Source organism: Felis catus, chromosome A3, assembly GCF_018350175.1.
Source record: "Felis catus isolate Fca126 chromosome A3, F.catus_Fca126_mat1.0, whole genome shotgun sequence".
NCBI classification, from domain to species: Eukaryota; Metazoa; Chordata; class Mammalia; order Carnivora; family Felidae; genus Felis; species Felis catus.
Genome location: NC_058370.1, coordinates 139,283,813 through 139,298,666, shown reverse-complemented (window position 1 = coordinate 139,298,666; position 14,854 = coordinate 139,283,813). Strand labels below are relative to the sequence as shown.

General features: G+C 56.2%; 1 protein-coding gene and 1 long non-coding RNA gene across 16 annotated transcripts in view; one reads left to right on the top strand and one right to left on the bottom strand.

The window, feature by feature from the left end:
• The window catches only part of LOC123384653, a 41,520-nt gene extending 39,453 nt beyond the window's left edge, over positions 1 to 2,067 (top strand). Inside the window, exon 3 of the long non-coding RNA XR_006596115.1 lies at positions 225 to 2,067. This is a non-coding gene — a long non-coding RNA (uncharacterized LOC123384653). The remainder of the gene's footprint in view (positions 1 to 224) is intronic.
• Positions 1 to 14,854, bottom strand: part of MYT1L (myelin transcription factor 1 like) — a 427,126-nt gene that overhangs the window by 140,284 nt on the left and 271,988 nt on the right. For all 15 annotated transcript variants that reach the window (XM_045055040.1, XM_045055041.1, XM_045055043.1 and 12 more), the window contains exons 6-8: positions 2,531 to 2,585; positions 2,326 to 2,359; positions 1,969 to 2,031 (exon numbers count right to left, since the gene is read on the bottom strand). In XM_045055040.1, the coding sequence (XP_044910975.1) occupies positions 1,969 to 2,031; positions 2,326 to 2,359; positions 2,531 to 2,585 (152 nt within the window). The remainder of the gene's footprint in view (positions 1 to 1,968; positions 2,032 to 2,325; positions 2,360 to 2,530; positions 2,586 to 14,854) is intronic.

Genomic DNA, 14,854 nt, shown 5'->3' with positions numbered 1-14,854 from the left:
CAGTAATCTGCCCAACGCCCCTCGCTGACTCGTGGTGCCGTGGTGCTGGAGGAAAGTCCTTCGTCCGCCGCCACCACATTAACTATTTCTACCAAAATGTTAGAAATTTTAACAATTATGTAGACTATGACTTGTGATAAAAATTATGACATTAGTTTAAATTCAATTAGAAATGGGTTGAAAAATTGTCTAAAATTGGATGTTTCCGTGACCCTTCTCTAAAGTGCCGGCTCCATCACTCCTGGAAGATTCGCATGCTCTGTGCTCACACCCGCATCGTGTCCCAGAGGAAAATGCAGGCTGGCGGTCTTGAGGCCACCCCCAAGCTAAGCGCCGAAGTTCTGTGCACGCGGGGAAAGAGACCTCACAGGCAGGTGTACACGCCCATGTCACGTGGGGACGCGGACGCACCGCTTGATGCGCCTTGGGTAAGAATGTGTTTCAGAGGATTCTTTGGAAACGTCATGGGTTTTCCTGAAAAACCGTGGTGATGAATTGTCTAGCTAACATCTAGTTCAAACTTTCTAGCCAAATGTAATCACTCCTTCCGGTAACAGTATGATAAATTTTAACTATTGACTAATCAAGAGAGGAATAAGGGAAAACCTTGATTTCATTCATGGCTTGCTAACTTGTTTTTCATTGAAAACATAAGCAATGTGGTTTTAAAAACCTTTAGATTAAGAATTTACAAAATAAATTCTTATAAAATAACATACTTTAAGTAAACTAATTATTTAACTTACATACTCAGTAATTTACTATAATATACAATAACAATAATAATATGATAAATTGAATTTAGGTTTTAAATCGCCAGATTCCCTTAGAAACGACCTGTCATTCCTTTGGTATGTAGAGAAGTCTGATAACCATTTCATCATGGATGCTTGTTAAAAATTCCCCGTCTCCTTAGATGCTAGCATGGGGGTTTGGGGAGTAATTTGTAATTTTCCCCTTGATTTTACTGAAGGACAATCAAAATAATTGCTTGATTTCACCCATAAATTAATGTTCAGCTGAAGAGGAAATGAAACGTAGGGCAGCGCAGGCAGGGTCACCCTGAGGTGTTTCAGGCACACCTGGTCGAGGGTCTGAGCTTTCATTACGTGGGCTTCCTTCTTGATGGTTTGTTAGGATGAACGACCTTAGTCCTCGCAACCTAATTTGTGAAAAATTAGCTAAAAATTTATTCTAGCCTATAAACATCTCCAACTCCTCACGACCGAAACCTTCCCTTGAAAGGTAAAGCTACATTAATAGCACAGGGAAGAAATTCCTTATGCAAAAGTAAATCTAAAGATTGATCTCTTCATGACTCTCAGCCCTAGATGTGCAATACAATTCTGCTGTGATGCGTTTTTAGCGATAATTATCTGGCCACCTGATCTCCTGGATGTTCACACCCAGTGCCGTTACGGACCTAAACTCCAGTGTCTGCAAGAATAATATAATCGTTTAAGCCCCAAAGTCTCATTAGCGTGATCTGTCCTGGACGTTAATCTCCTGCCGGGACCTCCCCCAGCAGCTGCCCAGGTGCCCACCTGGGCTTCCTTTCCCAGGACAGATAAATTATGGAAGCTGAGCTCCTCCAGAAGGATCAGGAAGGTCACACTTTAATTTACCATCCGTGACTTGCCACCCTGCAGCTACCAGAATGAGCACGTGGGCACGGACAAATAAGCCGTCCCAGTGAGGCAGAGGGAGGCTCTTAGCAGGTGCCCTGTGTGTGTGGGAAAATGAGTTTAAGGCTGGTCTTAATTTGTGTCATCTTATGTATTATCGTGAATTCTGCCCACCCTCTGAGACCCTGCCCGGGAAACCTAAGGCTGAATTCACAGCAGAGGAGTGGAGGAAAAGACAGCACTCACTCTTGTCCAGGAATACCCCCCACTCATTTTCGTCCTTGGGTCTGGGTCCCTCAACAAGCCACTGTAGACCGTATACAGTGAAAAAGGCGGCCGTTACCTTCTGTGTCTTGCGTATTTGCCACTGACGTGACCGCTGCCGTCACAGCCCGGCGTGGGACAGCTGCAACGGGAAAGAGGTAATTACGTGGGGGCTTCGCTGCAGGCGGGTGGGACCGAGCGCTTGGTGGCGTCGGGGGAGGGGCACACAGAGGGACGGAGAGGAGGCAAATCTGGAAGGAGGGAACAATCAGGGCTGCTCTTTCTTAGCAGGTCTCAGGGAGTTGCCTCCATCAGTGCAGCAGGGTAGGAGCGAGCCGCCGACAGACCGGGGGCGGGAGGGGAGCGGTGTGCCCATTAAAAGGCATGGGTTCTCTACGCGGCTTCTGGGGATACACCGTGCCCACAGAGCACTAACCTGAAGGGCTCCTGTATGGCTGGTTCCACGGGAACTGCAGAGAGATGGGAAACGGAGATTTGTCATCGATCACACGCGCCCTCTCCCACAGAAAGCTATCGAGAGGGTGGGGTCAGAGCAGGTCCGAGTGACCCTCACACCCAGCTCCGCAGGACAAAGGGGACCCTGAAAGGGCCTCCGGGGGCTTGGAGAAGCGCGGACCTACCTCGAACCCCTTTGGACCGTGTCCGATGGCGCTTCTCCTCGGCGTCCACCTCCATCTGTGGATAGACGAGCAGGCGGTCAGTTCGGTCAGCAGCGCATGTGGCCAAACACGGGCGTCTTAGTGGCTATGGGGCAACCCTCTGGGAGAGCGACGTGGGGGGAAAGCACCAGGCAATCTAACTGTGTCACTTAACAAAGCAAAGCGGACCTTGACCTTGCAGGGGACGCAAGGTCAGCGGGAGGCCCCACCCTCTGTAACGGGGGGGGGGGGCTTTGATGAAGCTTAAGCACAGCCTCTTTGCCCTTTTCAAAGACCGATTGGGAGACCTCGGCGTGAGTTACGAGTTGCACTTTGTAGCCAGCACCTGAGAGGTAGCCCTTGTGTTTGCAGGAAGGTTCATACGTGTAGGCTGGAATCTCCTCAGAACCCAAAGTTGAATCCGATCACACAGTTAAGGGGGGTGGGCAGGTGTGGCAGGACATGTCTAAGCCGGGGGCTGATGCCGTGTCATCTAGTTCCGGGTATAATCACCGTCCACGCTGCTCCAAATCATTAGGATGCTTTCCAGGGACGAGGCCCTTTGCTCATGGTAACCAGCCCGTTTCACAGGTCACAGACTACCGAGCATTTTTGTGTGTTACCGTGTCTGATCCTCACAATTTTCTAAGAAAGGTATCTTTACATCTGTTTTGTAGATGGGACTTGCCCAAGACCGTCTAACTAAGAGTTTTAGTTCAGGGCCCTGAAACCAAGCCACCTGTCTCTACACAACATTTTTTTTTTAATGTTTACTCATTTATTTTTGAGACGGAGGGAGAGAAAGAGAGAAAGAGAGAGAGAGAACACGAGCCAGGGAGGAGCAGAGAGAGAGGGAGACACAGACTCCGAAGCAGCTCCAGGCTCTGAGCTGTCAGCACAGAGCCCGACACGGGGCTTGAACCCACAGACCACGAGATCATGACCCGAGTTGAAGTCAGACGCTTAACCGACTGAGCCACCCAGGTGCCCCTACACATCATTTTTAAGCCAAGGGACCACTGCTGGAGGGACGGACGTGTGCTAGTGTATTGGTACACCCAGTATTTCCACATGTCTGGATAATTTATACACGCAAAGTCGCATAGTAGGAGAATTTCACTCAACAGGACAAGGGGGCTGATGGGAGGAGAGCGGTAAGAACGGTCCGTCTGATCGTGAGGACAGGACATTTCAGCCCCATCTGTGATGTCCTTGCCCACCCAAGCTATCAGGAGGCAGAAGACAGGGGCATGAAGTGTCCTCTCCTCCGTGCATGGTTCGCCTGCCCCGCAATTTAGGACGAGAAGGTCGCAGCGGGGCACAGAAGGGTCGTAAGGGCGTGTGGTCGGTCAGACTCCCACGAGGGAGAGAGCAGGGCAGGCCTGCTGTCACAAGCAGCTGCCGGCGAGGGGTGGCTCTCCGCAGACGCAACGCTCAGGCAGTGCGACACCAGGCTCCTGAGTTAGTGTTCCCGCCGACTGACCGCCAGACCCTCATTCATTAATACTGTGTGTTGAGTATGGCGGCAAATGAAACACACATACAATAAAAAACATAGCTCATTTAATGAGTGTCGTGCCTTTTAACGGAAGACATGTGTGCAGATGTAGGGCTGTAGATTCAATCAGATACGGATCTGAGAAGGCGAGCAGCCAGAGTGAGGCAGGTCACGGAGAAGGGGCTTCATAGGGGAATCTTCGCGGCTGAAGCACTATCTGAACGAAACAAGAAACAGGTCGTGTTTTAAGCCTGTATGGAGACACGAGAGACCCAGTCGTGGGCGAGAGAGAGGGAGTGGGAGTGGGTGGGTGTGTTTCCTGGGAAGCTGGCCGTCACGGAGCTGGTGCCAGCAAGGTCGGTCCTGACGAGCGGGTGGGGGCTGGGGGCCGCGGCCTCGGGGAGAGTGGGGGGCACGTCGAGGGCCTGGCACACCCAGAGGGGACCATGCTGCCCCGGTGGGTGTACAGCTGCAGCCGACCCTTGGGCACGGGGCTGGGATGTCTCAAGTGTACTGTGCAAACAAATTGATTCGGGGGGGTTGAGAGCCTGTGGTGGGAGCAAGGGGGTGTCCGCAGAGATGGACGGCGCTGGGAGAAGGAACCCCGTCGGGGTGGTGGCTCCCTCCTGGAGTGCGGTTGTCCGGAACAGAGACGCAAGAAGACAAAGATGGCCGTGAGGGACGTTTCAAGAACAGTCAGCGTGATGCAGGCTCCGCTGTGCGCCCGCCTTCCCGCCCTTGCTCTGGCATCGCAGCCGGGGCACAGGGTGCGAGATCCCTGAGGGCAGGCATGCTGTGCGGGTTCGCGGTGTGAGTCAACAGCACCTCTGGGTGACTCATCGATGCTCCAGAATTGCTTCCCTACGTGGCAACATTTTCCAAACACTGTGGAATGCTGGCAAGGCAGGTGGGGCCCGTGTGACCCAGAGCAAGAGTGGGCTAACCCTCAGGAGGTGATGGAGAACGTACCAGGCCACGTTCTGTGGAAATGCTGTGTTTCCTGCCACGTGGCCCGCCAGGCCGTAGGACTGCGGATGCAGCGGTTGTGGGGTGAAATCCTACTCTTTAAGGAGTTCAACGCCGAGCACTAGCTTTCTGCTAGGGTAGGTGACCTGAAAGCCGTTCTCACTGGGGCACGAGGACGTTGGGACGCGCTGCAGCCAACCCATTCTGGGAGGGCCAGGGGGGCTCTCTGGGGAGGGGTGGAATCTGATCTGAGTTTTAAAGGTTAATTGCTGGGTTTGGATTAAAAGTGGGTGGGGTGCTCATGTTCCAGGCAGAGGGAATGGGATGTGCAAAGAGGTCTGCGGGCTTGGGGGTGCGCTCAGGGCACCCGAGGAGGGGAGGGCGGGCTCAGCCCGCTCCCTCCCCGCCTAGGAGCACATGGGCCACTCACCCTCCGTTCCTGGCACTCAGCCTCTGCAGTCTCTGATGGGAAACCCGCCTGTTGCTTAGGACAGACCTTGCAGCCAAAGGGTGCGAGGCTGGCATCCCTCTGTGGGTATTAAATGGAAAAACTCAGCCTCATTTGCTAACTGCTCATATAGTTGTGTGAGGATTACTTTATTTTTTTACCTTTAAATTTTTAATCCATACTTTACATATAGAAGGACGATCTTATTTCCTTCCAGGAGAAGTGAGCTCTGCCGCTAATCCCTCGTTACACGAACCGCGCTTTCCCGCTACGCCACAGTACCCCTCTCGCTGATGTTACCCCTCACCCAACCTGGGTCTACCTTGGGGCCATCGCACGCCACTCTTGTACGTGTGTGTCGCAGCGCTGATCCCGCTTGAAGTTCAGGGCTCCGTGACACGTTCCGCTCGCTGTCAGGGCGACTCGGGGTAATTTGGCAAACGTACGGGAGGCACCAGGCACACGGGGGCTCCCTGTTCTTTCTCCTTCAGCCAACGACCCCGAACGAAGAGCTCGAAATGGTTTTGCATTTTACTTGCGCTCAGATGTGTCAGTGCGCAAAGCGCCGGTGAAGTTCAGGTTAAGCAGAAAGCGTGCGATTTGTCACCCAGAGTTTGAGGAGCGTGTTCGTGTCCTGACGTTTACGCCTACAAGCGTGTGGTCGAAGGCGAGCTGACAGCACGAGCTCATTCACACACCGGCTCCTGTGGGACCCTGGTCTCGCCTGCCTTCTCACCTCCTCGTCTCCTCCTGTGGCTCCCCTGTGGCTGGCGGCTGCCCTCTGTGCCCGGTGGACCGTGGTGCCCACTTCTTTCCTCTAGTGCCTCTGAGGTGTCAGTGGGTGATGCCACGTCGGGGTCATCTCAGGTCTGCCCCTCCCCGGAGCCCGCGAGGGGCAACCCTGCCGTCATCGCCTCACCGCGTTCCCATCCCTCTCCAGCAAAACACATCTGGAAAGCGGAGCCTCAAAGCCGCACTTAGCGGGAACGCTTTTGTTTCTAAGTCAGGCGCTCAGTTTTAAAATAAGGAGAGGTTTTTCTTAGGAATTTTAAACGGTTTTATTCTTAAAGAAAAGGCTCAAACGTAAGACATTTACTTTGGAGCCAACGAAAGCGATCACACTGATTTGCTGAAGAGAGAGTGAACTGGTTTGTAATACGGGACGTCACCCTTGGAGTCAGGACGCTTTTATGATTTTCCCTCTGTCGTCGCCCCCACCCCACAAAGTGCACACTTCCTTCAGGTTGAGGCTCCGTGAAGATCGTAGAACATTAATGGTATCGAAGCCTCACACACTGCTCTGGTCCCTCCGGTCCTTAGAGGTTGCTTTCTGCGGGAAGGTGCTCATCGGGCCACAGCAGCGAACCCCAGGGAGGGGCGCGGGGGTCCCCACTGTCGGCCGCCCCGTGCTCCGGCGACCTGCGCCTTCCGGCGGGACCAGGCCGGGAAGGATGGGGTCACAGCCTCCCTGGTGCACAGCTCGGACACAAGCTGAGCCCGAGCTCCCTCCCCCAGAGACGCCCCTCAATTATTCAGGAAGCAATTACCTATGTTGTCAATTAGCCAGACCCTGTCTTTCACCTCCCGCTGCTCAGCACCGGGTCCTTTCACTGCTCATTAGCACCGGCAGGAGGAGTGGGCTACACGCACCCAGAGGCGGGTTCATTTACCGAGCGGTGTGGCAGGTGAGAAGGTCTGCGGATGCTACTAATGGAGAGAAACCAGAGCGGCCGGCAACCTCAAGTGTGCAGATCAAACTGCGTGCCCACGTCTTCTGTGCACTTTTGTTCCCGTGCACCCTTGCCCCCCCCGGCAACCTTGGCCCCCATGGCCTCCGTGTCCCCCCCTCGGACGCATGGAAGTCTTGGCTCATATAAACCCAACGGTACAGATCAGCAAGGGTCAGAAATTATATGTTGTTGGCATCCTTGAATTGTGTTTAGAATAAATACGATTGCAGTTAAAAGTCGTTTCCCGGGAGGGCTGGGTGGCTCAGTCGGTTAAGCGTCCGACTTCGGCTCAGGTCATGATCTCGCGGTTCACCGGTTCGTGAGTTCGAGGCCTGTGTCGTGTTCCATGCTGACCGCTCAGAGCCTGGAGCCTGTTTCAGATTCTGTTCTCCCTCTCTCTCTGCCCCTCCCCTGCTCGCACTCTGTCTCTCTGTGTCTCTCTCAAAAATAAATAAACATTAAAAAAAGTTGTTTTCCATACTATGACAAAATGTTCTGCTTTTTAGTGAATTTAATGTGGTGCAAATACATTACATTTTGGGAGTTCTGTTCGATGTTTACATTAAGTGACAGGACAGCATGCTGTTAAGACGTTGCAAAGTTAGGAGAGACAGAAGTATCTCCAGCTCAGGCCTCATGGTTTGCAATGGTTTCAGTTTTAGGTCTCCAACCTCACAGGCTGGAAATGAGGAAAAATTGGGCAAATACATCAGGTGTAAGAGCCTTGTTTTGTCTGCTCCTACTTTCCTCTCCCTTCCCAACCTTTCTCAGCAAGGACTGGTGGCCACTGAAACCAACCTCCAGGGAAGGCGGCCCATATCCCGGGGATTCTCCACCCTGACTGATCCCGTGACGTGTGCTTGGGGCCAACAGGGGCAAAGAGAGAGGAAAAGAGAAGTAGGAATTATCTGGGCAGAGAAGAAAGTGAGGGTGTGGCTATGCCCCCCCCCCCCCCGGGACCGCGGTGCAGGGCGCCGTACGGTGACCCAGGGGAGCCATGTCACACACTTATCAGTGACGGAGTGTAGGACGATATAGAAATGAGCATATTTTTATTAAATGTTTATTTGTTTTTGAGAGAGAGAGAGAGAGAGAGAGAGCACAGGGGAGGGGCAGAGAGAGCGGGACACAGAATCCGAAGCAGGCTCCAGGCTCCGAGCTGTCAGCACAGAGCCCGACGCGGGGCTTGAACCCACGGACCGCGAGATCATGATGACCTGAGCCGAAGTCGGACGCCCAACCGACTGAGCCCCCAGGTGCTTCAGAAATGAGCGTATTTGAGGATCATTTAAATGAGGAGATTTGGAGGCTAATTATGTTGCAAACTTGTGAACAAGTTCAAGCAGGTGGCATACACAAAAATTTGGAAACTCGTTACAAAAGCGTGGCGTGCCAGGGCCTGACCATGATGGGAACGGAGGAGGGAGGCTGCACCCTTGCTTTGCTTGTGGATTCCTCGTCATCAGGCCCTAAGGAGGCAGAAGCGTTTACGCGTCCGGTGAAATGTTGACCTTGAAGTGTCATACTTTTCTCGGACTCCTGTCACCGACGATGGCTTTCTGCTAGTTGTTCCCCAGACGGAAGCCCTGAACGGTGGGCACAGACGCCCAGCTGTGCGGCAGGAAAACGCGGAACACAGAGAGCAAGCAGGCGAGTCTGTGACTCCCTGGGTTTCTCGTGGTCTTGAGAGAACTCTGGAAACTCCTCGCCGCTGCAATGTTCCGGGCGCGCCCCGTCCACGGTGGTGGTGGTGGTGGGAGCGGTTTGAGTGCCATGGGGGGAGTGGCCACGTTTTCAAAAGAAGCTGTGTGGACTGGTGGTCTGACCAACATTTACGCTGTGTCCTGGGGCAAAAGCAGGCTCCAAAGCCAAGTTACTGGAACTCGGGGACAGGGAGGGAATCTCTGGCACGCCTAGATAGGACAGCTGAAATCACCCGGGAAGCATGCTTGCCCTCAGGGCTCGGGACTGTCACGTGGGCTGATGCGCCAGTATCATCGGGGAACCCCGGGAGGTCACCCTTCCAGGCAACACCGGGGAACCCTTAGTAAACCCCTGCGTGTGGTTTGGGACTTAAGGCTTTAAGAATAACGCGACGAATCCTAAGAAGAACCCTCAGGAAACAGCAGTCAATGGAACAGCAGTCGGCCACGCCAACGCCCTGTACCAGGGGCCCTCGAAGGGAAATCTGTCCTCTCGACGCAGTCACTTGCAGAGCCAGGTGCTGGGGATGCTGCCAGTTCAGGCGCCTGCACAAGGGGGCCCCACGCTGACCCCCGATCCCCGCGCACGGCCCTTGTCTCTTTACCCCGAGGCCTGTGTGTGTCGGGGGGACAGGGCTCGGTCCGGCAGCGGCAAGAGCGCGGCCGCGAGGAAGCCCGCTCCACTCCAGCCTCTGAACGTAGGAAAAGGAAGTTGTGGGGAAAGAGAAAATGGTCTCTTTCTTGAGGCACGCGGACGGGTGACCGCGGGCGTGGTGGGTTCGTGGACGGGTGACCGCGGGCGTGGTGGGTTCGTGAGCGAAGGAACGAACGAAGGGAAGAGTTACAGGCGCCGATGCTTCGCTCGCTCAGCTCCGCTGTTCAAGGACGACTGATGAGTAACTTTATTGGCGCTTTAGAACTTTGTGGTCAAGCGTAAGGCTGCAAGGGAAATGCGCCCCCCTCCCCCAGGCCGGCAGGCGCTGCCTCTGCTTCTCTGCAAGCACGCGGGAGGCCACGTCCACGGAGGTCCGCACGCGCCCACTGACTTCACGTTGGGGGTGGGGGCTGCGAACTCTGAGGAGCCTTTCACAGCCCGGAGGATGGGGCCCCAGACGGCTTCCTCACGGGCACGCGGGGGCCGGGGACCTAGTGGAGCGTTGGGGACCAAACCCAAGTTTCGAAGGTGACTCCAGGGTGATGAAGGCAGCGGCTTTTAACAAAATGACTCCCATTCGGTTTCGCTCCTATTTGGGTGACCTGGCGATCTTACATCCGCAGACAACCCTCTTCCCAATTTATATCGTCCATCACGGCCGTGGTGACACCGACATCCCAGAGGTGGTTCTGGGGGGCAGCGGGTGGGCAGAGCCCATATTGCACTGCTGTTTATGGTCACGGTGGGGTCTTTGCTTTCAAGTGTGGGACAGCCGAGCAGGGACGGGACGGGCGCCTGCTTCCAGAGCTTTGGGTGAAATGCCAAGTCGGGAGCCTTAGTTTTTGTAAGATCGCTAGTGCTCTTTTGGCCCCGAGGGAAAGCGTAAGAAAAGACGCCCGCGCCTGCACTGATCGGGTTCTCTGACTTCAGGTGTGGCCCTCTCACCGCACCCCTTTGTCCCGCCAGCAAGTTCTGGCAGAAAACGCCGAGAGTCAGAATGCAGGACCGGGGCCCAGAATGGTTCTGCTGGGCTCTCAGTGCTTGCCCCGTGGAGCTAACACCCACAGATCCGGGGGCTCTATATGCGATTCTGCACTTCCAATTTTTCTGGAAAAACAGGAGGATCTGGAAACACCGCGCTCGGTTTCTGTCAGCCACAGCCGGCGAGACAGGCAGGTTTCCCCCGTGGCCGCCGTCGCCTGAGTCCTCGTCCATCCCGTGCCTGGTGGTGACAGCAGCCCACTGCGGGGCATGTGACGATTCTCTCTGTCCACTGCAGCAGCTTCTCCTGTCCCTGCCCTGGGGGATACCCGAGTCCGAGGAAACAGCTAAGTTCCGGGGCCCGGAGAGTCACACACGTGGTAGGATCTCAGGGAGTTTCATAGCGTGTGCTGTTCCTGTCCTGGCTCTCAAGACCCGGGTTGTCGGCCGAGGCCTCCGTGGGCAGCGCAGCCGGGGCGTGCTGGGAGGGCACGCGTGGCCGCGAGGGCCTTCTGGACAACTCTGGGTTTGCCTCGCAGGCCGCAGCCAGGGAGCGCGGTCCCCCGCCAGCCGGCTGCCCAGATGGAAGGGCTGGCCGCGTCCGGGCCTTCTGTGTCAGCAGTGCCCCTGGCTCGTCTCCATGGACGCAGTCTGGCCCGCGGTGTGACGGCAGGCTCCACGTTCGCTAACTGCGCGAGGCCGGGCAGGGTCCGGTCTGTGGATCACGGTTCTCTCGTCTGTGAAATTCCTGCTTATCTCCCTGGGCGGCCGAGAGGCTCGAACAGGACGACTCCATGGGAGAATCCAGCATGGCGCCTGGTGCACCAGAAACACTTCCCTCCTTCCTCCATTTTCCAGGTGTGGTGCGTGTCCCCAGGGGTGCTGGCAGCAGAGAAGCTCACGGCGTCCGAGTTATGGGCACACGCGTCACTTGTGATGCACGTAGGATGCTGTGCTCTCTGTATTTTTAATCACCTTTGCTAACACCAGCATTTTATTGGCCTCTGAGTATGTGAACCAGTTCAATGGTGCACAGCTTGGGAGGACAGTCTCCATAATGACCCCGGGCCAGAAGTTCAGTGTGTGTGTGTGTGTGTGTGTGTGTGTGTGTGAGAGAGAGAGAGAGAGAGAGAGAGAGAGAGACTCTTGGTCACCTCCCTCAGTCCAGCTAACATTTCAACGGGGCTGGAGACTCATCGCTCCCAAAGCCAGGCAGCAGGCACATCTTCCGAGAAGCTGCCATCCCGGGAGCCTGGAAACAGGGCATCGCACCCAGGGTGGCTCTCCGTGGCTCCCAGGGCTGTGGGAGAAGCTGGCAGGGGCAGCCCCGCTTGGTGCCTGGCCCAGAACGGTTGCTTGATAAACACTGGCCGAGTTGTGCTAAAAATAAAAATATCACAATCCCCTTAAAGTTCACGCGGATGTTGGGCAAACTTTCTCGGAAATATGGAAAGAAGTTCTACAGAGTAGAGAGGAGGACAACAAAAGTGAACTACTTTCTAGAAAGGAACATTCCTACCTCAGAAGGGGCCGAGTTCACAAGTATTAAGAAGGAATATTCAAAACAGGATCAGTGTGGTGGCTGGTTGTTGGTGTTTCCTAGACAAGTATGGTCCGAAGTAAAAACCGTCAATCTCAGCCCGCGGGGCTCCAATGACGCCAGTGTCCTGCCGGGTCGTGGCGTGGTCGAGGGGAACCGGCAGGGCCCCTCCTGTCCCGTCCCCTCAGGGCACGGAGAAGGGGAGCCCGTGCTGCAGGGGCTCCGGGGACACACTGTGGCAGCGGCCCCCGCACCTTCTCCTGAGCGGTGCAGGTTACAATTTGCAAACTACTTATGACCATCCAGTCGCTTTCGAGAGCAGGACCTTTATTCTCTCAGAGGGTCCTCTGTGTTCGTGCCATTTCTTGTAAATAAAAGACCCTTATATAGCTGCCAGATCAAGCAAGGACAGACACGCAAACAAAACACCGTAAGACAAGGTCAAGGGCCGACATACGAGACGGCCGTGTGGCGTCACTGGAGGCAGTGCAGAGCGGGGGGCAGCTGCCGGGGTCCTGGAGCTGAACCCCCGGGCGCGTTTCTTCGTCCCCCGCAGCTGCACGAGCTTGGACAAGGAGCTAGCCCGGTGCGTCCCCGGTCTCTGCTCCCACGCGGAGCCCGGGGTGTTGGGAGATCAGAGGAGGACACAGCTTTGTGAGCTCCCGGGGAAGAACTAGTCCCAAGTAACCCAAGGGCGCTGGGGTGACGGGCCAGGTGTCGCCCGGTCTGCTGAGCGGCCGTGCGTGGTACGGACCCAAGTCCCGGGCTCAGGCCGCATCACGCACAGCAGTGCGGTCGGCACAGGCCTTCCACGGGCAGCACAGGTGGAGGCCGGCTGGTGAGGGGGAGCGGCACGTCCGGCACCCCTGGTCTTCCCATCAGGAGGGCCACCTGGCCGCCACCGTCCTGAGGAGCGTCCCCGCTCGTCCCTCACAGCAAGCCGGGTCACCCATGCATACCTGCCCGGTGTCTGCTTTGACCCCCATCCAGCCCACCCCGCATAGAGAAGTCTGCCTTCCGGACGCTTCTGGCCGCCCCCACGTCCTGACTGTGGGCGAGTGCTGTACCACGTGCTCCCTGCATCCCTACATCTCTGTGTCCTCTGCGTCCCTGCGTTCCCTGTGTCCCTGCGTCCCCTGCGTCCCCACGTCCCGTGGGTCCCCTCTGGTAGCAGCCCTAGAGGGTGGCAGGTGGCAGCACCAGGACTGATGGAGGCTGGGAGCGCCGGGCCCACGCTAGCCATGCAGGACACACAGCAGGGCTGGAGCTCACGTCCGATTCCTGCCCCGGGCCCCACCGGGGATCGCGATCTTGGAGATCACTTTCCTGCGAGGTGGGGGATCCCTTCTTTCTAGAATGTTCCATCTGCTCCTCTCACCTGGCCCTCATGCTTTCTGTTGGGCTGAGGTCCCCTCCACCCTTTGACTTTGTTGACCTTTAGCAGGTGCCACGCCCCTCCTTCCTCTGTGGCCAGGCTGCTCCCACAGAGGCCTCCAGTCGGTTTGCACCTGTCGGGTGTCACTTCAGGGGCCACCAGCGGCCACGTCCTACAGCCGCAAAGTCTCACCGAAGCTCATGCCTCAGGAAAGCATGTGGCGCCCGACTCCCCTGCTCCCTCGGGGCTCTGTCCCCAGGCCACACCCACTGGGGACACGGCTGCGCCACCCTGGCCGCACATGGGGCCCCTGAACTTGGGTCAGCCTCGACCCCATGCCTAGCGGCCCCCAGAGCACGCCGGTCACTGTGAATCCACCCCGGAGCCACGTTCACTGTTCCCTTGCCACCCGGGGTCTCCTGAGCCGCGTCCCTGCTTCCTGTCCCCACGTCGATCGCTGTCGCTGCTCTCCTCCCTGCCATGCGTGGACTCTCAGTCGTGGGCTTTTCTGCCTGATGGTGGAAGGTGTTCCTCCCTGTGTCGCCGGGTCTCCGGAGGAGGGACCTTGTCACAGCCCAGGGTCGGCCTTCCTGTGATTGACTGAATAAAGGAAGTGCTCCGAAACCTTATCACATTTGACTTCTGTCCGCCATCCATCCGTCCCCTCCCTCCACGCCTGGTGGCTGTCACGGCCACCCCTCCCACCGCTGGGGGAGGCGCTACCTCACGCCCTGACTGTTCCGACGCCGGACCCTCCGAGGGGCTGTGGGCTGAGACACCGCTGGCCCGCGTCCCTTGCCGAGTCCCCAGAGCCCTCCGTGCTGCCCTGCTGCCCCCCTCCCTCACGTCTAAGCAGCGACGCCCCCTCTCTTTCCCGGGGCAGAAACGGTCACGACCAGGAGCATAGGAGCCTGCCCGCTGGGCAGCGGGGCATGGCCGTCTCCTCCCTCCAGCACCTTCCGCGTGCAGAGTAGTGCTCTCTCCTCCTAAAGCATCATTGTGAACACACACTGCACTGTCCCCCGGTGTGTGGACTATTGACAACAGCAGACTCCGTGCTACGCGGACTTTTCTGTGAGTTGCTATTTTCACTTACTAGGAGTCACAGCTGCCTCTCCAGGCCAACGCCGTGGACTCGACTCCTTTGAACGGGTGCATAGTATTCCCCAGAACGTGTGTCCTGTGGTTTATCCAAGCATCCCTGTAAGCTCCCCCACTAATGGACATTTAGGTTGTTTTACTTCAGTTATTTGTCTCATTCCACTATAAAAAGAAGTGCAATAAATATCACACACATCTTTGTGCGTATCTCCATAATCTAGTCCTCTAGGGTGATATTTTCGGTACGTCTGGAACACGTACAAAGCTGCGTGCTTTTTGGTGACGTGTGATGGTTCTTCTAAGAGCTTT